This window comes from Quercus suber, unplaced genomic scaffold (assembly GCF_002906115.3).
Source record: "Quercus suber isolate HL8 unplaced genomic scaffold, Cork oak 2.0 scaffold_548, whole genome shotgun sequence".
Taxonomy (NCBI): Eukaryota; Viridiplantae; Streptophyta; class Magnoliopsida; order Fagales; family Fagaceae; genus Quercus; species Quercus suber.
Genome location: NW_027069996.1, coordinates 166577 through 193718, shown reverse-complemented (window position 1 = coordinate 193718; position 27142 = coordinate 166577). Strand labels below are relative to the sequence as shown.

General features: G+C 33.3%; 1 protein-coding gene across 1 annotated transcript; it reads right to left on the bottom strand.

The window, feature by feature from the left end:
- Positions 1-17378: 17378 nt before the first annotated feature.
- LOC112002879 (T-complex protein 1 subunit zeta 1) lies at positions 17379-19996 on the bottom strand. The gene is made up of 6 exons (XM_065764268.1): positions 19718-19996; positions 19568-19631; positions 18506-18641; positions 17966-18117; positions 17680-17727; positions 17379-17522 (listed from the first exon to the last, which is right to left on the bottom strand). Exons 1-6 carry the CDS (start codon positions 19816-19818, stop codon positions 17379-17381), a joined length of 645 nt encoding a protein of 214 aa, XP_065620340.1. The 5' UTR covers positions 19819-19996.
- Positions 19997-27142: the final 7146 nt, after the last annotated feature.

Here is a 27142-nt window from a genome sequence, read left to right as displayed (position 1 = left end):
CTAAAATCTTGCATGTACTTCTTAGCAATATATGCTGATGTTACTTGTCTATTTTGGAGGGTTCTAGGGCAGGTGCACTCAGGTATCCATGTCTTTATTTGGAAGGTCAACTCCCCACTAACTTTAGATGCATAACACCTCCACCCACATTTGTTCTTGCAATAGACAGATATCTTTTCTTTCTCATTCAATTTGAACCAGATATCCATAGGTTTATGTATAGCATATTCCCTCAATGCCTCCCTAAACATCTTAGCATTAGGAAACTTCATTCCCTTGCACAGCTCTGGTTTTTTCATTTTAGTTTGAACATTTAAAACCTTCTCTATTGAACCAGCAGCTAGTTCATCATCATTAGAACCTACCAAACTTTCCATGTCATCCTCAACAGGTGGTTCAAGCCAATCATTTTCATCCATACCATCAATTTCCCTAGCATTACTGCTTTGTGGGGCCTCAATAGCTACTGCATTACTCCTTTGTGGGGTTGCAGTCTCCCCAAATACATCGTCATTAAAATCTGGCCTTTCTAGCCCTTCCTCCAACCAATCAAAGTCCACATTATCATTTTGTTCAATTTCTAGCACTTCATCTCCTTCACTATCCACATTCACTTTTTCATTTTCATCCACTTCATTTTCAACAGCAAGTGGCTGTTCACCACCTTCCACATATAATACCAAGCTATCTGTAGGCCATGCAATGTGAATTTCACATATATACAGGACCTCAGCATCCCTAGTTGTCATTCTTAAGCCTTCCTCTAAATTACCTCCAGGAATTAGGTAATGGTATGTACTTGTACGGGGTGCACCATACTTCTCACACAGTCCTTGTATTTCGAAAAAACTTAGACAATCAGGGTCAACATCTTCATATGCTATGTTGCCACCTATATATTCTAGGTTTGGGTTCCACACAAACTTACCACTATAATTAATCTCAACAGTCAACTTCAAATCTACCATCTGCATAAAAATAAACGCTTAAATAAAAATGTTATTTGACAAAAGAATAAAACACAAACATAGCAGAAACAGCCAAAAGTGTTTTTTCTATTTTTGGGAGACAACCACGTGAGAATGGACCACAAAGTCCACATTTACACATTTTTTTCTCAATACAAAAAGATTCCTAGGGTCCACACAGAATACAACACAGCAAAGGACCAAACCACTAGCAACTTTTAACTCATTAAACAATATATAAATTTCAGCAATTGAAATTTTCTACAGGTTCCTAACGGAATATGCATATTAAAAAAAGAAAATCTTTGTTTTTTATTTGGGAGGCAACCACACGGAAATGGACCAATGTCTTTTTTTATTATAACAAAGCACTTTGTAGCATAACAAAGCACTTTGTAGCAACCTGAAGTTTCTGTTTTGCACATTAGATATAAAAAGTACCGCATGAGAGTGACTACTATTGACACTTAACAAGATTTAAACTTCCCAAACACTTTTTTGTAGCATTCAAACCAATATCGATTACTACAACAAATATACATAATCCACAATAAAAGAAAACTAACCAGATGCAAAAAATGTACCAGCAATTTTTGAAAAAGAAATCAAGAACCCTAACTATCAAAATCGTACCTGTTGTTTAAATCAAGAGAGAAAATCTTCAATATCCTTCACATGGGTTTTGATAGGACTGCCTTCTTCTCTTGATGCTGAGAGTTTTACGGGTTGATCTTGATGGAGTGAATCACAATCTCGAACAGGGGTGTGCGAGTAAAAGGAAGCTTTTTTTTTTTTTCTCAGGAAAGTGTTTTGATTCAATTGCTATTGTTTTTTTAAGTGGAATAGTGTTAGATTAACGGCAGGACAGAGGTGGGTAAACATTTGGCTAACAAATTAGACCGCAGGTAAGCAAAGTGTCATTTTTTAAACCACAGGTGAGTAAAGTGTAATTTCCCCTAATTAAAAATTGATTGAAGTCACTCTTTTTTTTTTTTTCCAAATCCTATAAATTATTTATTTATTTTTATTCAGTTTTCTTGTTGACATTTAGTTTGAAAAAATTAAAATTTAGATCAAAATTAATAATCTTAGCCTCCTTAAAAAAGATACCTTTTAGGCACTAAAAATAAACCAAAGATTAATAATCTAACAGAAATGAGTGGTATATAAAACGAAACCTATTTCAATCAACTAGAAAGAAAATGTTTTTTCTTTAATTATCAAATTTTTTATTATTGCAAACTAATTTTTCTTTTCAGGCCCTGTATATTTTTGGACTTTTTAAGCTTGAACTACTATCCTAGCTAGTCATATAAATAAAACCAACTAAACCACTTCAAAGACAACAAAATTCCTTGACAGATTAAATTACTCTCTTTTAATTTGATCTCATTGTACTTTTATTTTACGATGGTATAATGGTATTGACCTCTTATTTTGCATAACATGCATGAAGATAAAAGCTCTCTCTTTAGTGGGAAAGTTCTAGCACACATAAGAAAGATGAAGGAAACAAAAAGAAGGAAAACATAGATGTTTACCTTGAAGTGAATTCAGTGCTGTTTGGATCTCCTATTTCTCTCTTTGATCTTGAAGTTTGAGAGAGATGAGAGGTGTTGATTCATATAGATGCATGATATTTGAAATTACCAAATTCTCCTTTCCATTTGTAACATAAGATAATAAATAAGATTCTCCAAGTGATACCTCAATTCAATGCAGTAAGACCAGCATAATCACCAGAAGTAAGACCAATAATAATGTGATACATAATACAATAAGGATTCATTTTTCATTTAAGAGGAGTGAGTAAATCACTCTTCAAAATTGGAATGTGTGGGCCACCAAAATTTAAAAGTTTCTTTTGTATTTTTTGGAACCAAATTAAATCTTCTTTACCAATCAAAGGTAGAAATAGAACAAAAATTTTTAACAATCCCATATAATTCCTATACTAACATACCACCTTATTCTCCCAAAAAAAAAAAAAAAAAAAAAAAAAAACAAAACAAACGAAACAAACAAACCACCTCACCCACAATAATTTTCAATTTGAACTTTTTAATGGTTCATATTATAGATGCCTCAAAATTTTGTGAATTCTTTTGTGCCTCTAGAAGAATTCCTTCTTTACCCTCTCAATTCTCAATCCTTTATTTACTTTCTCTTAAAATTTCAAAATGTACGCTAAATCTATATATATATATATATATATAATGATGTTACACTAATGTTTTACAGCTTCTAAAGTAACTATTAGATCCTATGAATATAGGCTTATGTACGGTAGGTATTTGGAATTCTTTTCTTTTTTTTTTTTAATACAAAAAATAATATAATTTTATTACAAAACCTTAAGTTACAAGCTAATATGGCATTGAATATTCAAATGAGTGTCAAATTACTTATCTAATTTGTAACATATCAATTTGTAAGTCTAATCTTCTAAAAATAAAATAAAAATATATAAGACTTATCTTTAACATACTCTTTTTCTTTTCATTTTTTAGTTTAATATGTTAGGATAAGAAGACTGCTAATTAATATCGCACCTAACTTTTCATTTCTTTTAGCTCGTCATTGGGCCTATTGTTCTTACATGGGTGGCCCACATAAAAATATTTATGGCACAAATAAAAATCAAATAATAAAATCACGTTTCAGTTAAATTTCTCTCTTTTGCATGTTGATAAAATGTAGGCTTTTTACTGCATTAACTTCTTATTTTCATTACACGCAAGACAATAATTTTTTTTTTAATCTTTAGTGGAATAATTTTAACACACATAACAAAACAAAGGAAACAAGATAAGAAAAAAGATGGATGTTTTTGTGAAGAAATAGGCTTATCTTAAGCAAATGTTTTATTTGGATCACTTTTATCTCTCTTAATTAGATTTTAAAGTATGAGAGAAATGAGACCAGTTGATTCCGATTCATACAAATGCGTGATTTGAAATTACTGAATTGTCCTTTTTATTTGTAACGCATGGAAAACACTCAGCTTCTCCAAGTCCAAGTGGGATTTCAATTCAATGTAGTGAGACCAACATAGTCACATGGAATAGGAATAAGTGAGGCACATATGATAGATGATATAAGGGTTTCAACATGTAACTTAAGGCAAGTAGAGTATGGTCCTGTAAAGCATATACCTAGCTAAATTTGATTATTACTTTCTTACCAAAATTGTAGTGAATGACCAGCCTCCTCACCCACCAAAATAACAACTTCATAACTTTTTTTTAATACTTTAGACTTTTTTTTTTTTTTTTTTAATTTCAGTATTTACACCTATGTTTCTAGGGTTTTTTTGGGTTCAGAATAGGTATATTTAGAATGAGGTGTAATTTTTTTTTTTTTATTATTTACTCTCTAGATTTGCTAAAATTGAGACTTTCAAGTACAATTAATTTTTCTTCTACAAATAAGTACAATTAATTTGACAAAATTTACAAAGTTTTTGCTTTTTCTTTTTCTCTTTTGGACTTTATTGCTTCCTTTCAACAACTTTCATTTGCTTCTTGTCTTGGTATCCAAGTGTTCAACAGGTACTTGGATCTTATTCAGGTCTTGATTTTTTAAACTTAATTAAAATCCAAAATACTTTTTGCATTAGTTTATGTTTACATTTTTGAAACTTCACTTTTAAAAATTATTATATTCAACTTATTTTATACAAAATAAGCCAATAACAAAAAATTTATACAAATATACTTATTTAATATAAAATGAGACATCACTCTTGGGGCAGAAAGAAAAATTGGAAAGATTAGTATAATATTTTAATATTAAAATTTTCATTACAAAATCCACTCCAATAGTAGGATCAAATGGGTGGATGATAGCTTTTGAGTGAGACCAATATTGTTTAAGGAATTTAAATTTATTATATTAATGTACATTTAGTAGTATATTTTACTTTGTTAAGTTTAGCTCTCTCTCTCTCTCTCTCTCTCTCTCTCAATATTTTTTTATTAGTGATACCAACACCTAAAAACCCACTAAATTCTTCACATCCATCTCACAACTCGCAAGCATTCAATTCACTTGAGTCCTACTGCAATACAATAGTGTTAGGTTTATATATATTTACTATTTAGACCCGTTGACAATTTTAGGAAAATTAAGCTAAGCTTTTTTTTTTTTTTTCTTTGAGAATTAAACCAAGTTGATTTAAGGCGAAACTACATTATTAGTCCCTGAAATTTACTCTATGTGCACAATTGGTCCCTCAAGTTTCGATTGAGCGCAATTGGTCCCTTAAGTTTTCAAAATGAGCAATATAAGTCCTTCGGTTAACTTCTATTAGTGCTGTTGCAAAACTCAAATCCCAAATCGATGAACAAAACCCAAGATCTGAAACCACAAATAACCATGGATTTAGAGAGAGAGAGAGTTGGGTTTTTGGCCATGGGTTTAGAGAGAGAACGCTGAGTTTTTGGCTAGAGAGAGTTGGGTTTTTTGGCTAAGGTTTAGAGAGAGAGAAAGCTGGGTTTCCGACCATGAATTTGGAGAGAGAGAGAGAGAGAGAGAGAGTTGGGATTTCAACCACGAATTTAGAAAGAGAGAGCTCACCTTTAGTCAGCCCCTTCAACTGAAACCACCTTTAGTCACCTCCACCTTCACCCAAAATCCACCTCCAATCACCTCTACCTTCACCTTGAGCTTGGAGACTTTTGTAGAAAGAGATAGCTTGGAGAGAGAGCTTGAGATTTTCATAGAGAGAGCTTGGAGATTTTGTTTGAGATTTTAAGATTTAATAACTTTTATGTTGTGTTTGGTTGCCTAGAAAGTTTAATAGAAATTGATAAAGTAATATTGATAGATTTAATTATGTTTTTTTTTTTTGGTACTTTTTTTAATTTTTAAAATTGATAAATTTATTTTAACGGACATGTGGATGTTGATGTGGCATTTTAAATATTATTTTAATGGATACCTCATCATTTACTGTGCCAACAATACACTCCATTTGCCACATAGGATATTTCCATTTAGTAAGTGATGGTAAGAACTAAAATGGAACGTGTTTTTCATTTTAGGGACTAAAAGTGGTAAAATAAAAATGTAGGAACTAAAATAGAAATGACCCTAAAATGTAAAGACCAAAAATGCATTTACACCTTTTTATAATCAGAATGTATACATTTTCAATAAGTTTGAAAGGAAGCATTCTACAACTAATAATCCTTGTCTGAGCCCATGGTTTCTTAGGCCCAAATGGATGTGTTCCTTTCTTAGGTCGCCATTGTTTTTGTTCAAAATGCAAAAGCTATTACACGTACATAGCAATTTAGGCCTATCAACAAGCCGGGCTCATATTAGACAAGATTTTTTAATCCAAATTGAATTTTAGATAAATTACATTTTTAGTCCTTAGCATTTACACTGTGTCAATTTGATTCATAACATTTCAAATATGTCATTTCAATCCTCAACCTTTTAGTAATGTGTTTGTGTCAAAAATTTAAAATAGTTTCTATCGTTAAGTGATTGATGAAAAATATTGATACCATGAGGCTTTTTTTTTTTTTTTTAATCCAAATTCAATTTTATATATAGGACCCGAATTTGAATTCGAATTTTCTATCGTTAAGTGATTGATGAAAAATATTGATACCATGAGGCTTTTTTTTTTTTTTTTAATCCAAATTCAATTTTATATATAGGACCCGAATTTGAATTCGAATACGATGAATACAAAAATCATAATTGAGTTCAGAACTTTAATCAAAATAAGAGCTTGTAAATGCCAAAAGCTTTTAATTCCTTTTTTATTTTTATTTTTTTTATAAATATATTATATAATGGGATTTTAACTTGTGACATTTAGTATATAATGATTCATATTTATTATCATCATAGAGTGGTAAGCATTTCCAAATCCATGAACCATTCTCATAATCTTGTTGTGCTAGTTGAGGGGACTAAAAGCTAGTTCATTCAATTGCTCGTACTGTGATATGGCTTCTTTTCTATAATAATTTTTTCTTCATTAGTCAATTACATTGTTTTTGTGTATTGCAAGCATGCTATGATTTTTAGGGTTTTAGTTAAAATCATTATTTGTTATCTCTTTGAGTATACTTATCTCTTTCACGCAACACATACAAGACACGAAATTGCTTGAATTTGGGTTAGCACCTGCTTTGCCCTTTCCTCACATCGTTCCAAATAGGCGCAAAAGGCATACATAGCCACCAATGTTTTGCACATCAAAGTCCGTCGCATAAGGCAAAAATAAAAAGGAGATGTGCGCCACCAAAGGCCAAAATAATTTTCCTTTTATTTATTTTCTGAAACTTATTAAATGTTTGTTTCTTTTTAACTTATTAGGATTAGATCTAGTAAAATTCACTTTTCCAAATTTTTTTATTACACACACATAACTCTAGACCAGGCCTAAAACCTCAACTCTTAATAGGATTAGATCCGAGGTTGATGTCGTTTATCACCATATATATGACTTCGACATATGGTGTTCTCATTTTGAAGGTTCGCTCTGCAGGAGCTACTGGACCTGAAGATAATAATTAATACACCCAATTAAGAACATGGTGGTTACTTTGAAGAAGAACTCTCTAGCAGAAGCCATGGAATTGGATCATTTTACAAAATTTTACTAAGAAGCTTTAGATGGACATCAAACAAGGTATACTAGGTTGCGTAAATCAATTTAGTACTTTCAGTTTAACAATTACTCAGCCAAGTAGAGCCCATATTTATAGTGATTATGCAAACACATGCACGCCTAATTGTCATTCAATTAATTGAAACCCAGTTGTCATTTCTTCAAAGCGCCCAGTGACGCACCTAGAGCCCTACTAAATGCTAAGGGAAGTATGAGAAAATACTAGATGAACTAAAAGTATTTTTGTCTTTGTCGAATCTGTCACTTACAACTGATTCTTCAAGGTTGCGCTTGCTAACAGTTACCCAAGATCCCCAGAGTAATATAAGTGTTAGGTTCTAAGACTTTGTGAACTAATGTATTAAAACTTCAATTTGTATTATGTTGGCAACCATGATCAAAACATTGAGTTTAGGTTTAGGCTTGCTCAAAGTATGTTTATTTGTAAAATTGGAATCGATTGATTGCAGAATTTATTGGACTAAATATGCAAGGCTCGATCGATTGAATCACGTGCAGATTTATTTTTTTTTGCAGAATTTCAGTTCAGCCCAAACTCTGCTTAAACATCTTGGGGTTCAAGTAAAATACTCATATATATAAGGGAAACCCTAAAACGTTTTTGAAAACTTTTAGAGAAATTAAAGTGCCGTGTGTGCCTCTTTTTGTATTTAGGGTTTTGTACCCAAAGGCTCTTAAAAGGTTGCTCTATTTGTTGTGTGTGTGAATCTCGTGAGATCTAAGAAGTGGTTGCCTTCACACATGCTTAGTATTATCAAGAATGAGATTTCTTTGAGAGCTTGATGATCATACAGTTGCTGCACTAAAAAGCTTAAAGATACGCAAGCGAGAGTGCTTGTACTTGCTGGAGAATCCAAGAAAAAAGGAGTCTGCGGTCTCGAAGTTTGCACGTGGTCGTGTCAGTAAGTTTTCTACTGGTGGGTAGCAATAGGATGTTAGTGGTCTAACTTCGATTCTTTCATTAGTGGATTCAAGTTTACTTTGAGTATAGCTAGGTTAAATCCTCCCCAGGTTTTTTTACCCGTTTGGTTTTCCTAGGTGATCATATCTTTGTGTTCTTTATATTCCGCACTTTACATTGATATGATTATATGATTGTGTTAACCTAGATCTGAAATTTGGACTATGTAATAACTTGGCTAATTAACTAGGTTAATCCGGTTGTGTTTTAAGGGGTCTAAAAACAAACAATAAGAAATATAACAGAAGTTCCATCCTGTTAGCCCATCCCGACTAAAAACTGACTTTGAGCATTTTTCCTTTGTCTCAGTTAGCCCTGATCTATAGGGGGAAAAAGGGTTCATTAGCATTAGTCAATTTTGATTTAGTGCAGTTCACTATAACAAGTATTGAATTCACAGATATTTTATTGAACAAATTGATTCAGATGGCAAGATTTGACATTAAAACAGCAATAGGTCAGAAGCTTCCAAGTGATCTGAGTGCCAATCATCACTTACAAGCTACATTTCTTGCATTTTAGAGCAACAATAAGGAAAGATTTTGCCTTTTGTAGCAGGAAACAGACAATTAAAATTCATACAACAATTTTTACATTCAGATTGAAAGTTAAGACAAGAACTTTTTGGTTTGGAAAATAATTCTCACGACTGAAGTAAAAGGTTTGATGTAGTACATAATTGAAGTCCAATAATGCGAATTTAAGCAACGTAGCACCCACCGAGTGCTTAATTTAAACAATGCCAATAGAATAAGTGCAAACTTACCGAGGATGACAATAGTATTTAGAACTGAGTTGAATACGGGCAAGAAGTGATCACCAATTATCCCCCATCCAAGGAATTTCAATTCAAGCAAAATCAATCAAGATTATGCACAATAATCACATACAAGAAAAGAAATGCATTTTCTAGGATGGTGTTCTTGCATGGCACAGCACCATGCCACGATGTGTTTAGCCAAAAAAAAAAAAAAAAAGGCATAGCACCATGTGTTCGATAATATCAACGGGTCAACATTTTTTTCCCCCCAAAAATAATCAACCAGTCAACATGATGAAAAGTTGGCAGCTGAAAGCAGACTAATGGCTTGTTTGGAAGTTTAGAGAGGGAGGAGAGTAGAGGGAAGTAGAGGGAAGGGGAGTAGTGGGGAGGAGAGTAGAGGAGAATGATTCACTTCTACCTTATTTGGATATTTTTAAAATTAGTAAGAGGAAAGGGAGTAATTAGCCCTTCCCCTTGTGTAATTTTGTTAATATAATAAGGGTAAATTAGGTAATTTACTTGGTCAATAGTTTATGTACTCTACTCCCCCTCCAAATCTCTCCAATTTGGGGGAATTAAAATTGGGGGGCTAGAGGGAGTCCAAACCCCTCCAAACCCCTCCAAACTCCTCTAAACCCCTCCCCCTCATTCTTTAAAAAACTTCCAAACAAGGTAATTGCATTACTCTCCCTCCCTCTACTCTACTCTCCATCCTTTTTTAAACATCCAAACATGCCATAAAAGTAAAATAAAGTGGTCCACTTGGAGCTATTACGTAAATGTAAAGGCAAGATTCCCCCTCGATCTGAAATCCCTAGACTTTCGTAATCCTCTCTCTCTCTCTCTCTCTCTCTCTCTCTCTCTCTCATTCTGTTGCACATTTCAATCTCTCTCTCTAAAAATGGTAGCAGAGACATTTGTGTTTAACATCGCAACCGGATTGCTTGGGGAATTAGTGTCCCCGGCTTTCCAAGAAGCTTGCTTGGTATGGGGTGTGGAAAGCGATCTGAGAAGACTTGAAAACACCCTATCTAACGTCAAAGTTGTGTTGTTGGATGCAGAACAACAGCAGTTTCATAACCAGGAGCTCACCGTCTGGCTTAGGCAACTCAAAGAAGTGTTTTATGATGCTCAAGATGTCCTTGATGACTTCGAGTGCGAAGCGCTGCGAAAGCAAGTGGTGGAAGTGCAGGGGAGCACCACCAGGAAGGTACGCCGTTTCTTTTCTTCCTCGAATCCACTTATATTCCGAACCAAGATGGCTCACGAAGTCAAAGAAATTAGAGCACGTTTAGATGAGGTTGCAGCCGATAGGGCTAAGTTTCATCTCTCTCCACGGTCGGATGATAGGCATGTGGTGTGTGGAAGGGAGATGAGTTACTCCTTGTCCAGGCTTCGGATGTGATAGGAAGAGACCTAGACAAAGACAAAATTGTAGAGCATCTAATGGATCCTAGTGATGGTCAATCCATCTCTGTTGTTCCTATAGTTGGGATTGGAGGTCTTGGCAAGACTGCTTTAGCTAAATTGGTGTTTAATTATGAAAGAGTGATAGAGCATTTTGAGTTAAAGTGTTGGGTGTGCGTGTCTGACGAATTCGTTTTTAAACAACTACTGGTAAAAATTATCAAATCAATAACTAGTGAAAATTGTAGCGATTTGTATGAAGAGCAGTTGCAAGTGCTACTTCGAAATAATTTGGATGGCAAGAAATTCTTTCTTGTCTTGGACGACGTATGGAACGAGGACAGGGGAAAATGGATTGAGTTGAGGAATTTGTTGTTGTGGGGTGCCAATGGAAGTAAGATTACTGTGACTACACGCAGCCCAAGAATTGCTTCCATGATGGGCACCATGTCCCCATACAACTTGGAAGGTCTTTTACATCAAGAGTGTCTGTCACTATTTATAAAATGGGCATTTGATGAAGGAAAAGAGCGGCAGCACACAAACCTCGTGGAAATTGGGGATGCGATTGTGAAGAAATGCAAAGGGATTCCCTTGGCAGTGAAATCGTTAGGAAGCCTACTATATTCAAAGCTTGATGAACGTGATTGGCTATTTGTAAGAGATAATGAAATGTGGATTTTGAACAAAAAATGAGGGGATATTTTGTCAGTCTTGCTATTAAGTTACAATCAGATGCCATCTTACTTAAAACAATGTTTTGCTTTTCTTTCACTTTTTCTGAAAGATTATGAATTCGATACTTTTATTTTAAATGGATATTGGATGGCAAATGGGCTTCTCCAATCACTAGATGAAAATCAAAAGATGGAAGATATTGGCAAGCAATATATAGATGAGCTCTATTCAAGATGTTTCCTTGAATATCATATTGATTTAGGTTACGTTCAAGAATTCAAAATGCATGATCTTGCACATGACCTAGCACTATCATCAGCCTAAAGTGAGTGCTTAATTATAAATTGTCATATCCAAAACATCTCTAAAAAGGTTTGGCATTTGTCATATACTGACAATACTTGGCAGAATGAAAATGTTTTAAAATGTTTACAAAAATCAAAGAGTTTACGAACCATTCTTTCTGTGGTGGAAGGAGTTGGACCTTCTTCTAAATCCTTTGTTGATTTATGTCTCTCAAAATTTTGATACTTGCGAGTTCTAGATTTAAGTGACTCAAGTTTTGAGGTGTTACCCAACTCCATTGGTACCATGAAGCATTTAAGGCTGTTGGATTTGCGTAGAAATTGTAGAATTCAGAAACTCCCAAACTCCATTTGCAAGCTTCAAAATTTGCAAACTTTTGCTCTTTGTGGATGCGAAAAATTAGAAGAATTGCCAAAAGATATAAGGTACCTAATCAAACTCAAATATTTTATGTTGACAACCAAACTGAAGTCTCTATCTGGGTGCCCTAATTCCCTACGACTTTTGAAATTATCAAATTGTGGCAATTTAGAATCTTTAGTTGAAACGATGCAAGTCTATACAAGCCTTCGTTTCTTGCATATTGAAAATTGTGGGGGTCTGATCTCTTTGCTTCCTACCCAAAAATTATGTACCACGTTAGATGCTTTGGTTATTAAGAATTGTGAAAAGCTTGATCTAACTGAAATGGAAGACAATCAAGATGATTTCCTAACAAGCCTTCGATTATTATACTTTATTGGATTACCACAGTTGGTGGCTATACCCGATTGGATTAAACGCTCTACAAAATCTTTATAAATCCTTATTATTCAGAGTTGTCCTAACTTGACAGCATTGCCAGAGTGGTTGGTGAATCTCGAATCTCTTATCTCTTAGACTACTTACAATTTTGAATTGCCCCAAATTGCCTTCTCTATCGAAGGGGAAGCTTTGTCTCCCAGCTCTAAGATCTTTCAGAATTGCATAATGTCCCAACATAATTAGAAGATGTCAATCGGAAATTGGAGAGGATTGGCACAAGATTGCTCATGCCTTAGAAATTTATCTGAACTACAAGCGGATTAAATAAGCTGATAATTAGGTATGGAGTAATCGCACTCCCTCTCTTTTATTTATTCTTACTTCCAAGAGTTTAACATTAATAAAATATTATTCTATCATATAAATATGCATTATATGTCCACCATACATTAATTTGGTCAAAGTCGGAATTCTTGTTATGTTAATTAGATGTTGAAATTGGAAGTATTGATGGACTAATGGAGATATTCTTGATTTGATAAATTGCTTAATTTGTACAAGTGCTCTTAATTGGTGGAGATACATATAGATTAGATTATAGAGTGAATGTTCAAAATTTGTGTAAAATACCATTAAACGTTTAGACCACCAATTTACAAATTACTAATTCAAGCTTATAATCAAACAATGTATGCGTGGAATATGAACATAAGCTAAAACAGAATTGATAAACCAATCTAAACCAAATAAAATCACAACCACAGCAGAAATTAAATTGTAAAGATTAAGGGAAGAGAGATGCAAACACAAGAACAACACAGCGATGTATTATCGAAGAGAAAACCGAAGTGCTCGGCATAAAACCTCTTCACCGCCCTCCAAGCGGTCAATAATCCACTAAAGAATGAAGTTGGGATACATGAACAGTAGAAAACCCTCCAAGCCTAATCTACCTAGTGTACCTAAGCCCTCCAAACTTCTTGCTCCAACGAGGTTACGTCGAACATTTGTCTTCTTTAGCTTACCAGATTTCACTATAGCTCATAGCATCAACCAATATCAATTTGTCCCTTCCTAACTGCTTCCCAAGTACCAAATAACTTTTTCACAGATATGGGTATGGTGAGAAAAGGATTTGAGTAATGTACCTCTCAAGGATGTAACAATGGAGAGGGTGAGAGTAAAGGAATTTGGAGATAATGAAAATTGTGGATGAGCTAATCTTGTTTTTCTTTAAAGTTTCTCTCTCAAAATTCTCTCTGAAAGCTCTCTACAATTTGTGGGTATAAAGGGTATTTATACTGCTGTGTGTTTGGAATGCAAAAAGTTAGTTTTTCTCAAATAGAGTGGTTTGGCAACTTGGCCTCGCGATTTGACTGAATCGCAAGCTAACGACTTGGTCAGCCTAGGACTATAGTTTCCCTTTTTTATCTTTTATGCGTCATAAAAATACACCTATGAATGTTACTATTTTTTAGCCTAATGTCATTGTGCATGTATATATATATATAGTAATGATGTAGTCCAAGATAAATAGTCCACATTTCATATTGTTTACTAAAATAAAAAAAAATAAAAAAAATACTCATATAAGCTGTATAATACAATATTTAGCTTTCTTCTACATCCTGATTTAGTGTACATGATTGTACTACATTGTGTACATGTGGTCCAATCTTCTACATCTTACTGTACTTCTTTATTTTTGCTTCTTAATGGGGGTTTCAGGTAGGAAGACACTGAGCCACTTGTGATTCTTCTTCATATTCCACTGCTTGCTAAAGATAAGGTAGCTTTCTTTTCATTACTCGCTTTGTGGGAAATGTACCTCTGTGTAATATATGATTACAAAAAATAAAGAGTATGCCCTAATTTAGCTAGCTAGCTATAGCTACCCTATAGCTGCGTTTCTTATAAATGCAGCTAAAACAATATACCTGTAGCTGCGTTTTTAAAAATGCAACTATAGGTTTAGTTGTAATAAGTTCTTATTACAAACAAAGGAGACCTATAACTATTGCAAACAGAGGAGACCTATAGCTGTGTTTTTTAAAACACTGCTATGTCCTAGTTAAAGTTAAAGATTGTTGGATATATATATATATATATATATATATATATATTACATTTTACATTTACTTAAAGAAGTGGTAAATGATCACTGAGATTATGTTTGGATGACCTTATTTTGACTGTCTTATTTGTTTAAAAATACGACAATAGTTATAATAAGTGAGGCTTTAAAAAACTTTACATATCACATTAAAATATTCCAAAAATTTTTCTTAAAATATTCTACAACAACTCACATTCAGTTATGCTTGATTTAGTGTTATTATTTACAAAATTGAAAGCATAGTTTACTCTTGAAGTAATGTTATATATATGTCTGTGAATATCTAAGCATAGCTAAGTATATGTCTATTCGTAACAAATCACCTATTCTTAACAAAGCACCTATGAATCTAATTTTAAGGTTTATTGGCTCTGCATTACCAAATGTTGTTGTAGGTCAAATTTTGTAAATCTTGTATACCATAAAAGTTGGATGAAGAAGAGGAAGGGTGACAGGGAATATATTGAAGGTATACTTAGCTTTGTGGAATTTGCAACTAAGAATGCACATAGTGGAAAGATCTTATGTCCTTGTACCAAATGTGTAAACTTGAATTTAGTACCACCTGAGGTGGCACAGGCCCATCTGTGGAGTAACGGGATGCTTGGAAGTTACACATATTGGAGATTTCATGGGGAATCGGCAGCTGCGCCAACGGCCCCCAAATGTGGGAGTAGTCATGCGTAAGACTCCCATGAACAATACAGTGACTTCCGTGGGATGTTGCATGATTTGTGCCCCACGCATGAAATGATAGTCGAACCAACGGGAGAAGGTGAAACTGCGCAACAATTGGCTGAAGATCCGAATGATGGTGCACAAAAGTTTTACAAAATGATAGGTGATGTGGACAAACCTTTATATGTTGGTTGTACGAAATTTAGCATATTCTCAGCCATCGTTGTGCCATTCCAGTTGAAGACTCTTTGTGGTTGGACGAATAAGTCATTTACTATGTTGCTTCAAGTCCTGATGGATATGCTTCCTTCAAATGCTAAGTTGCCAAAGGACCATTATGAGGCTAAGAAGATATATTTGGGTTTGGATTATGAGAAGATCCACGCTTGTCCCAATAATTGTATGCTATTTTGGAAGGAGAATGTTAATCTCGAGGCGTGTTCTTGTTGCAAAGTTTCGAGCTAGAAAACAAATGAGGCATCCATTACAGGTAATAATGCCTCACCCAGTAAGGGAAAGAAGAAAGCTGCAAAGATCCTACGATGATTCCCTTTAAAGCCAAGATTGCAGCGACTGTTTTTATCACACGACCTGGCTAGTTCTATGAAATGGCATATTAATGGTCGTACAGATGACAGGGTAATGCGGTATCCTGCTGACTTGGATGCATGGAAAATGTTTGACAACAAGCATTTACAGTTCTCATCTGAGCCTCGTAATGTCAGACTTGGATTAGCTGCGGATAAGTTCAACCCCTTTGGAATTATGAGTACTACTCACAGCACTTGGCTTGTCATGCTAGTCCCTTACAATCTCCCATTTAGGCTGTGCATGAAACGGTCATCCTTGATTCTATCATTACTTATTTCTAGTCCTACATCATCAAGGATTGTGATAGATGTATACTTGTAACCCTTAGTAGAAGAACTGAGGGAATTATGGGATGTTAGAGTAAAAGCGTTTAATACATCTTCAAAAAATGTATTCCAATTGCATGCGGTATTGATGTGGACCGTACTTGATTTTCCTGCATACCCAGATGTGTCAAGTTGGAGTACGAAGGGTAAGTTTGCGTGTCCTTGTTGTGCCTCGGAGACCAATTCTCGATATTTAAAACATGGTCACAAATTCTGTTACATGGGACATAGGCGATGGTTGGATAGTGACCACGAATTTCGGGACGAAGATACGTTATTTGATGGATCTACTGATATACGAGTGGCTCCTGTGGCACCAGTTGCATCAGACATACTTGTGGATACTGAAAGTTTAATTAGACGTTGTTTGGGGAAGAAATGTCAACTTCTTTACACAAAAGAAAGAAAGGTAAGGCAAACCAGTGTGGTTGGAAGAAGAAAAGTATATTTTTCAACTTGCCTTATTGGAAGGATCACAAGTTGCGACACAATCTTGATGTGATGCATATAGAGAAGAATGTGATGGGCAATATACTTGGCACGGTGCTGNTATATATATATATATATATATATATATATTACATTTTACATTTACTTAAAGAAGTGGTAAATGATCACTGAGATTATGTTGGATGACCTTATTTTGACTGTCTTATTTGTTTAAAAATACGACAATAGTTAAATAAGTGAGGCTTTAAAAAACTTTACATATCACATTAAAATATTCCAAAAATTTTTCTTAAAATATTCTACAACAACTCACATTCAGTTATGCTTGATTTAGTGTTATTATTTACAAAATTGAAAGCATAGTTTACTCTTGAAGTAATGTTATATATATGTCTGTGAATATCTAAGCATAGCTAAGTATATGTCTATTCGTAACAAATCACCTATTCTTAACAAAGCACCTATGAATCTAATTTTAAGGTTTATTGGCTCTGCATTACCAAATGTTGTTGTAGGTCAAATTTTGTAAATCTTGTATGCCATAGGGTGAAGAAAAAAAAAAAAAAAAAACCAAAAAATTTTGAAAGCCGCAGGTTATCTCCAATTGATGTTGAAAACAAGTGCACAAGGAAGGCTACCAAGCAATAGATCTTGCATATGTATTAGAGTTGATAAAATACAAAAATTCAGAACTTAGAACCCTTTTTTTTTCCATAGAACTAATTTATATTATATTCATGAAAAAAGAGAAGGTCCCAAACCAATGTTATGAAAGATAGAACATACCAAGCGCGTGTCTACATCAAATTTATGCCGCATGTGCATTATCTCCACCATAAACAAATCAATGCCTTCCTCAGGCTTGCGAATGCATAACACCTGTCATACAGAAACCACAGTTTACTAAAACCAATATGTAAAGGTCAACCACAAACTGTTAACTGCATAAGCCACTAAAATAAATTTAAAGGAGGAGCTTGAATAGCTTTATGAAAACTCATGTATTCATAAATAAATTTCACGGCACAAAACGCACCGCATTAACAACTATGTCTGTCAATTGATCTGCAAGTGCTTCATACAACTGCAGACAGAAAAAAATGTCAGAGTCAAATCATAGAATTTTTTTGGGGATAGGTTAATACAACTCATTAACCCATTAAGTAATTTACCAAAAACAGAACTCATATGATCCAAAAACCATGACCTTATCCTCCAACTAAATTATATGGGCAGGAGGTGCCATTTGATCTAAAAACCATTGGTAAATTACTCCAGCTTGTGCTTCTAATGGAAAATTTAAAAGAGAGATTACGGGTTACTTTTGTTCTGAGTGTTGTCCTTGCTACCATTTTCAGAATCTCTTTGTCAGGCTCATTACCCATAACAACAGGGGTTTTAAACTTTTCAAGAAATTGGAGAGTTGATCTTTTTGCAATCTCAAAACCATCAACCAAGACACGGGGATGCATTCCTGGAACAAGCATAAGTCTCATGAGTATAAATATATTTTTTTTGATAAGCAATAATAAATAATAAATTTTATAGAACTAAAAGGACTGCACCAAGTATGCAGAGAATATGCTTGATGAACAACATGGCTAAGTTCTAAGATTACAATGATCCATAAGTCTCAACCACCAAACACGGAGGGGGGAGTCTTTGGGAAAACCTGGCAACACAAATTCATTTCCAGTTGAGCTAGGAGGCAATGTAGACATAAAGACACACTTGAGCTAGTAAAATCCTGATTACATTTACTGAATGTAATTAAAGATGATTTTAGCACAAGTTCAAGCGTTAAAAGGCCCAGTAGAATCCCACATTTTAACACAGTCAGTATCAATTCATTCACCACTGACCTTCATCAATGCATCGTTCTGATTGTTTCATAAGCTCGCCAATAAAGATCACAGTGGAAGTCGTGCCATCACCACTGATGTCATCTTGGGCAACAGCTGTCCTTGCAATCATGATTGCAGTAGGGTTTTGTATTTGCTGCAACCATTAGTGAAATATCAAGCAATCAAACACTATTTAGAAAGATACACCCATTAGCTAGCATCTGAATGCTCATGAGGAAGTGACAAATTATAATCACTCAAAAGTCATTAAGATATTTCTTTGTCTACAATAGTTTATTCACTTTATTGTCCTTGACTTGACCCAAATCAACTCAACTAAGTCAAATTGGGGTGGACTCTATGGATCTTCATCAATCAATCTAAGTCAGCCACATATATTGTTTTCTGCCATTCTATCTGATCTAACATCATTCTCTCTATCATATCCCTTTTATTTTTTATTTTTATCAGTAAGTTACATGTACCCAATTCACCCTCCATCCCACTATTATGGGAGAAGGAACACATACAGAAATATATATACACCAGCTGAAAGCCAACAATGGCAACACACACGCGTGCACTTGAAAACTCAAGCTGCTATAGTAAGTAAAAATAACCATAAACAAATCGGTGCATTTCCTTGGATGACACAACAAACCTCATTGTGACCATAATAGAGATCCAATGCTCAAAAAATACATTAAAAAAAAACATGACATAGTGAAAAAAATACCAAGAACAATCAAGCCGAGCCTATATTTTGATAATAAAATAAAATATAAACTTTTTAAAGCCATCAAACAAAGCCTTACTCACTAACTTATTCCATAATTTTCCATCCAATGAAGCAGTTGTTAACACTTAACACTAAATACAATTTTCTTTTCTTTTTTTTAGGAACCCTAAACAGTTCAATTTCATAGACCTTAATTAATACTAAAATATTAAAAGAAAAAGAAAAAAAAAAAATGTTGCATTGCAATGCGAGTAACACAGGCTGTGCGTATTGTACAAAAAAACTTTTAAAGATCCAGGGTTTACGAGACAGACAGAGAGAGAGAGAGAGAGAGAGGTCACCATTTCTTTCAAAAGAGTGTTGCCATCTTTAGTAAGCTTGATATCACCGGCTCCTCCAACAAGCCTGCAACAAAATCAGAGAGAATCAGAGAGAGAGAGAGAGATGTGTATATGTACATTTTGATGGTGCTTTTGGGGCCGAGGTTGGACTTGAGGACATCCTGCAAGCCTTTGGCGGCGTTGATGTTCATGTGAAGTGCTGCCGTTTTGTTCAGCACCTCCGCGTTTGGATTCAGCCCTCTTAGCGACATTTTTTATTTATTTATTTATGCTACCCTCCTTTTCCTCTCTCTCTCTCTCTCTCTCTCTCTCTCTCTCTCTGAGAAATTTTCAGAAACGAAGAAGATGAGAGCGCGAGAACTTCTTTGATTTGTATTTTGTATTACACTTCTCAAAGAGAAATCCCTCCAGAACTACACTCTCACCAACACGGTCAATCTTTTTGGGTCGGGTGCATTATTTGCAAGACTACAAAACTAATGGGCTTATACCTCAAGACTAGGACTTCGGAGACAACACGAAAGCCCAACTAATAATAATGGGTATATTATATAATATAATTGGAGACCGTAAATCCCCAAGGCCCACTCCACTTAGAGCACTCACAGCAGTGGTGCTATATAGGTATAATGCTATATTTTTAGTTTAAAATCACAAAAAACATCACGCAGCAGTGGAGCTAAATCTAAAAGATTTAGCTCCACAGCTACAGTACACATCTATATTTAGATGTGTATTGTAGCACACAGGTAAAAAAAAAAAATTATTTTTTTATTACATTCCTCTCTCATCTCTCATTTAAATAATCTTTTCCCATTTCTATCTCTCCGGCTTCTCTCTTTCTTCTTCTTCCTCAATTTTTTTCTCTCTAGCAAGCCGGCCACTCCCTCATCCCTCAGATCGCCGGCCACTTCCTCAGCTCGCCGGCCACTGGCCGGCCACTCCGTGCCCCATCGCCCAATCCGTGACCCATCGCCGACCCAATCCGTGCCCCACCGTCCAAGCTCGCCGACCCACTCTCTCAGTCACTCTCACCTCTCTCGACCAACCTAGCTCGCCGACCCAGCTCCCGCAAGCCACCGCTGCCGCACCCATCTCTCTTTTCTCTTTGCTGTGATTGAGTTTTTTTTTTTTTTCTTTTTTGCTGTGGACTGGTGGTGTGCTGTGCTGTGTTGGTGATCGGAGTGCTTGCTCGTGGTGGGTTTTTTTTTTTTTTTTTTTTTTTTTTTTTTTTTTTTTTTTTTTTTTTTTTTTTTTTTCTGCTGTGGACTGGTGGTGGTGGTGGTGGTGGGGGTGGTAGTGATGGTGGTTGTGACTGTGGCTGATGGTAGAGTGGGTTGTGGGTGGTGCTGTTGATTTTTTTTGGGGTGTGATATATTATTTTATTAGAGTAGTTATATTATTTTATTGTAATGTTTATATTATTTTATTGTGTTAGAAGCTAAAATAGATCCACTGCTGCAGCAAGTATGCAGGTATAATAGATAAAGTGATTTTTGGTGTAGCTAAATAGCTAAAATTTTGCCTCACTGCTGTGAATGCTCTTATAACTAAGTCAGGGTCATGGTACTCATATCATATGGACACAAAAATATGCAGCCAACACAAGAACATCAATTTCAAGATACCCATGCTAAACCGTGACTTGAAGTCACTATTTTAGTTCAACAATTCTTTGGTGGTCTATGAAAGTATAATATGCGTGGAGAGGCAGAGTTTGAATCACGATTCACGAACATGGAGCACCACATAGAACTTGAACTTGAAAGCCTCAATATAGAGATTTTTATAATTCACCAACTTGAACTCGAAAGCCTTTTGGAATCGTTAGTTTTGGTCACACGTGTCTGATTTGCTATATTAGACAAATAATATAATTTTTTATGCTACATCTCTATTTAATATTAAAATCTAAATACAAAACAAATATTATAATTATTATATGCTTTTAAAAAAATGGATAATATAAAACAAATGTTTAAATTCTTCCCTAATCCCTATATGAAAAGTACTAAGTAGAATATGATAATATTGGATTATAATACATTGCATGAAAATCACAAACTTCTAAAGTTGAGCGGATATGGTGTACAAAAAGACACTTCAAAAAAGAGTTTATCAAATTTAGACATATTGGATTTACAAAATACAAGATGACAAATTGATGCATAATTTAGTAATAATATATATGTTTGTCTTCCATAATTTTCAAAATTTCGATTTTTTTGATATCTAGTAAAGTTTCCAAAAAGATACACCTATTCATCTTCTCATCATAAAAGCTAGTATATATTGATCACTTTCATTTGGTGAAATCATGGACGTAAACAATACTCAATCTATTTTGTGCTTTTTGATCACGAACTTCACAGCCTGAAACTTTAAGATAATAATGAACTTTTGGTCGGAAGGAAGCTTCACGATTTTCTCTAAATTTTGTATTTCATCCTACCATCATTAGAGCAGGAATGTGAAATTTTTATATATTATAAAACACAATTCAAACAAGAGCTTTAAAAATTGTTTAATTGTGTATTTAAAAATTTAGCAAGCAAATAAAATGAATATTATAAAGTGTCTTTGTAGATTTTGATTCGTCTTTGTATTGTACCTCAGTGGTTTCTAGCATCAATGTTTTTGTTGTGCAATGTAATAAATTTTCTACATTGTTTCCAAATAAGGTGGCTACCGATGATCCAATACTATCACATAAGTCAACTTTAACTCCACACCTAAACTGAATAATGTAATAAATGAACAATTCAATAGCAGGAGTTCTTTATGGAATTAATGACTAAAAATGAGAATTTACATCTTTGACAGTGTACATGCCAAGGTTTAGCCACAAGGCCCACAACCTCTTCTTTGCAAAATATACATCTAAATGTTTCATTGTACTAAACACTAGTACTTTTGTTACACTTGTTGTATGCTATGTAGTAGAATTTCTGGTCCAACTTGATAATAGAGATTGACGCCTTGACCCAAATATTCACTTGCTGCGTTAATTGATTACCATATTTATCTTTCTAACTCATTGGTTTTTTATTCAATCAAAATTTATATAAGAGAGAAAAATTATCTTACCATTTTAAGCAAACTTGGTATAGTAGAAATTTTGGTGAAATTTTTCATTGGTGGCATTATAGAGTTATTGGATGAAGATGAGAGACAGAGTTTTTGCTAATGATATCTTCCAATAAATTTTCATTCTCAGTAGCCTTATAGGAAAGAAAAAATAATAGAGGTTTATAAATATGCACATAAAAATGATTAAGAATCTCAGTGGAAGCTTATAAATATGCACAAAAATGTTTGTGATTATCAGTAGCACTATGTGCAGCAAGCAAATATTGTCTCATTCCATTGTATGAAAACCACTTATGTAACAAAAAATTACATAAAACAAGCAAAGGTTGTCTCATTCCATTCTATTCAAGCCACTTACTTAACTAAAGTTATAAAAATATTCACAAACATTAATCATGAAAAAGAGCATTCGAATCAATCATTGATAAAATTTTATTACTATCCAAGTAAAAAGATGAAATAATCTACAAAAATTTAAAGAATTTATAATATTAGGGAAAAAGTCCAAAAGATACTTAAAATTTACAAAAAATTGGATTTATAATAAAAGAGCTAGATGTCTTGGTGGAGAGAGATACCTATAATGAATATAAATGTCTCAGTAAACAGGTTCTTTTAGTTTATAAATAAAAACTTTTTGGAAAGATTTTACCATTATTTAAAACCACTTTTAATCTCGTTTCTATAATAACAAGTTTGCTATTGATAAGCTCTGAAATAATAGCTGATTCATTGGTGATAATTTGATCCCACATAGTTAAACTGATCGACCTAAAGTTAAGACATATAAAACTAGTTATAGTAATCAGTATTTATATATAATACTTATATTCTTTTCCATTATAGTGAACACATGTTTACAATTATCCTTTAAAAATATTTGTTTAGAAGGATTTTACCATTATGTGAAACTACTTTCAATCTCATTTCTATAATAACAGGTTTGCTATTGATAAGCTCTGAAATAATAGCTGATTCATTGGTGATAATTTGATCCTACGTATGTAGTTAAACCAATCGACTTAAGGTTGAGACATGTAAAACCAGTTATAGTAATCAGTATTTATATAATACTTCTATTCTTTTCCATTATAGTGAACTCATGTTTACAATTATCATTTAAAAATATTTGTTTGGTTGTTCTTTATTTTGGTAGTTTATTTAAACTAATTAGACTGGAGCAAATCAAATTTAAAATGAAATTAATCGTATGAAAAGGCATGAAGACACCAATTGTTAGATCATACAAGTGATTAATGAGAGTGAACTCCTGAATCGTTATTGTAGGCCATCATTGCTTGGAAGTTGTTGATCCGTTGGACATCTATGGTGAGAGCAATGACATCTAGCACATTAAATGTAATATTTTTGTCAATAAAGATTACATTAAAGGGAGGTCTTGAATTTAAATTTTACAACTCTTACCAACTTGGGCCTAAAATCCATGTATTTATGGAATTGGTTACAAGGAACAAATCTATAATTCTTCTCAAAAAAATAAATAAATAAATAAATAAACCTATACTTTGGTGTCTTAAATGGTATTTCATCCTGTAATGCATCTTCAATGACAGTTCTTGCATTCATTGATTGTGCACTGATATTCATTGTTAATAATCCAATATTTAGGTTTAATTGGCTTGACAAGTGAGTTGGTGATAAAATACGCCTTTGAATGGCACAATGCATCCTCACGCAACTGAATTTCACACCCAAATAATATAGTTTGCTCTAATTTTTTTTTTTTTTTTTTAAAGAATGAAGCAATATATTTTATTAAGTAACAACAACACATGTGAGTTATAGAGTTTCCCTCTCGGTGAATATGAGAAAATCTAATACTATGGAAAGACTCTATAAACAATTTTGCATCTTGTAATTAACAAAAGACCAAAGGAGGCCATTTAAAAAGATCCTCCAAATCACTTTCAAGGATGGCTGAAACTATACCCAATTCCAGCAAATTCTAATGCTCTCACTGCTGCCATAATTTCAACTTCAATAGCTGAGTGTGGAAAGCTATATTTTGGGATATTGAGGCAATAATCAATCTTCGATCATCTCTAATAACCACACCAATACCTGCCATGTCTTCATTCTTAAACATAGCTCCATCAAAATTAATTTTGAGACTATTAGTAGGATTTTTTTTTTTTTGGGAGAATCATTAGTAGGAATTTTAAGTGAATGATTTAGTCGAATTTTATAATCTCTTGAGTCCTTGACATGAAGATATAGGTAATTTAGTCAAAAGAATCTATAAAAGAAGTTGAATTTAGACTCTAGTAAATGTTAAAAGCTATTTTCATTTGAAGTTGTACCAAAATTTGGCCTAAGAAGAAAGCTGCAGTTTTTGCTCTAGATAAAGCTACATAAAGTTGTCTCTGACTTTCCTCAACAAAAAAAAAAAAAAAAGTTGTCTATGACAAAATATTTGTCGGTAGATATATTCCTAAATAATCTAAAGTTTGTCCCTGAGCTTTATTTATTGTCATAGTAAACTTTAATTGAATAGGAAAGTGTCATTTTGAAAAAGAAAGAAAGGGATAATTTTCATTTTTGGTAGATAAAAATGGAATTCTTGGTATAAATACTCTTTTACCACTATAACGACTAGCCATAATTTATGCATCAATGACATTTGGCTTACATTCACGATAAATTAATTTTGTTCCATTGAACAATCCTTCTGAATGATCAATGTTTCGAAGTAACATGATAGGACACTTTGGTTCAAGCAATAGTTCACAAAGGGGAAGTCCATTTGGTGTTAAACTGTTTAAGAAATCTTTTTGAAGACCTTCATTTTTTTTGTATAGTTTAAACACAATCATTTTTAGTTAATATAGCCCGATTTATCATAAGGTTTAAATTTTTTAGATAATCATTAATATTTAGAAATACTGCATCTATCAAAGCAGGTAACACCATCCACGTAAGGAATAATTATCCTAACTGGAAGTTTTACTTTATCAGCAATAGTTATGGGTTCTGTTCCATTTTCCACTTGTAATAAGTATTCATAAAACATTGGATCCAATTTTGCTCGCATATTTTTAGGTCAATTTTATGTTTTTTGTAATATAGGCTACAAATATGATTTGACCAAGCTAGCATCAAATTTTTCTTGTTTTGTGGCTTTAGGAACCACATGTAAGACTTGACAGAAATCACCACCAAATACAACTACTTTACCACCAAATGGCAACTCAAAATTCATTGACATCTTGCAACATTTTATCTAAAGCTTGTATTGTTTGTCTTCTTGACATGGGTGCTACATCGCATATAATCAATTTTACCTACCAACTATATGAATAATTGATTATTACAAAATCTATTTTTTATTGGTTTAATTTCATTTTAATTGTGGTTTATTTTGTTGGGTTTTGGATTCTAAAACAGTTTGTTTCATTTTCTTTTCTTCAATTTATAATTTTTTTAGATACACTTTATGTTTTTTGGATATAGGGAGAGAAGTCTGGATTTTAAGAAATTTTGTTTTGGGGAATAATTGCTAATATATGGTGTACTTTGATGATGCACAAGATTTTGTGAGTAAATGTATTTTAGGAAAGAATATTTTTCCTACCTTACCTTTGAATTTTTGAGAATAACAAAATTTGTTTTATTGATTATACATGTATCACTTTTATGTAAAAAAAAATGTGCACATTGTGTGAGTTAGCAACTCGATCAAGTAAAAGTTTTTTTTTTTTTTTTTTTTTTTTGAGAAACATCAAAAATTGATACAGCCAAAAATTGAATTTAAGGGCTTGAGATTAGCATTAAGATAAGCTTTGGAGTTTAGGGCAGAATACATACCCATGTACCCAATATTGTATTATTTCACCTTTTGCATAGGGAAAGAATCGGTTTAATAATTTGACAAAGTTTGATTATAAACTTAGTTGCAGCTATTGATTACAACTTCCACTAAAAGAATTAACATGATTACATATTTTGAAAATCTAACTGTTGGATTGTATTTTTTTTTTATATTCCTAACACGCATGTCAAATTTCGTGTCAATTGAATATTATTTACAATTTGATTTGTAAACTTATTTTTTATACATAATTTTAAACTACAAAAACTTGAAATTTAAAGACATAGCTATTAATCTTTAATCTTTTGAAAATTTTGCAAGCATAAAAAATATAAAAAGAAAATATTGTTCAATAGTGAAAATTTTAAAATTTACATTTAATAAAAAAATATTGAGTGAAGATGTAGTTATTGGCAATATTTTCGCTTCCAGCTTCTCCAAGTGATATTGTAGGCACTGCATGCTATATAGCACATGGAAGCTTCTCCAAGTGATATTGTAGGCACTGCATGCTATATAGCACATGGTATAATTAACATGAAAAAGTATAAGAAATTATATAAGTCTCCAGGAAAAAATAACAAATTATAAGATTCATAATACTATCGTATGTATCACCCATTGTTACGGAAGTACTCGCACAAAATAATGATTAA

Bases quoted from the DNA above. Each gene is read 5' to 3' on its own strand.
- LOC112002879 (XM_065764268.1), bottom strand. From the start codon at position 19,818: ATGTCGCTAAGAGGGCTGAATCCAAACGCGGAGGTGCTGAACAAAACG. The intron at 19,632-19,717 runs GTCCAACCTCGG...ATTTTGTTGCAG, and splicing joins GGCTTGCAGGATGTCCTCAA to GCTTGTTGGAGGAGCCGGTG. The intron at 17,523-17,679 runs GTGCGTTTTGTG...TCTGTATGACAG, and splicing joins CAGACATAGTTGTTAATGCG to GTGTTATGCATTCGCAAGCC.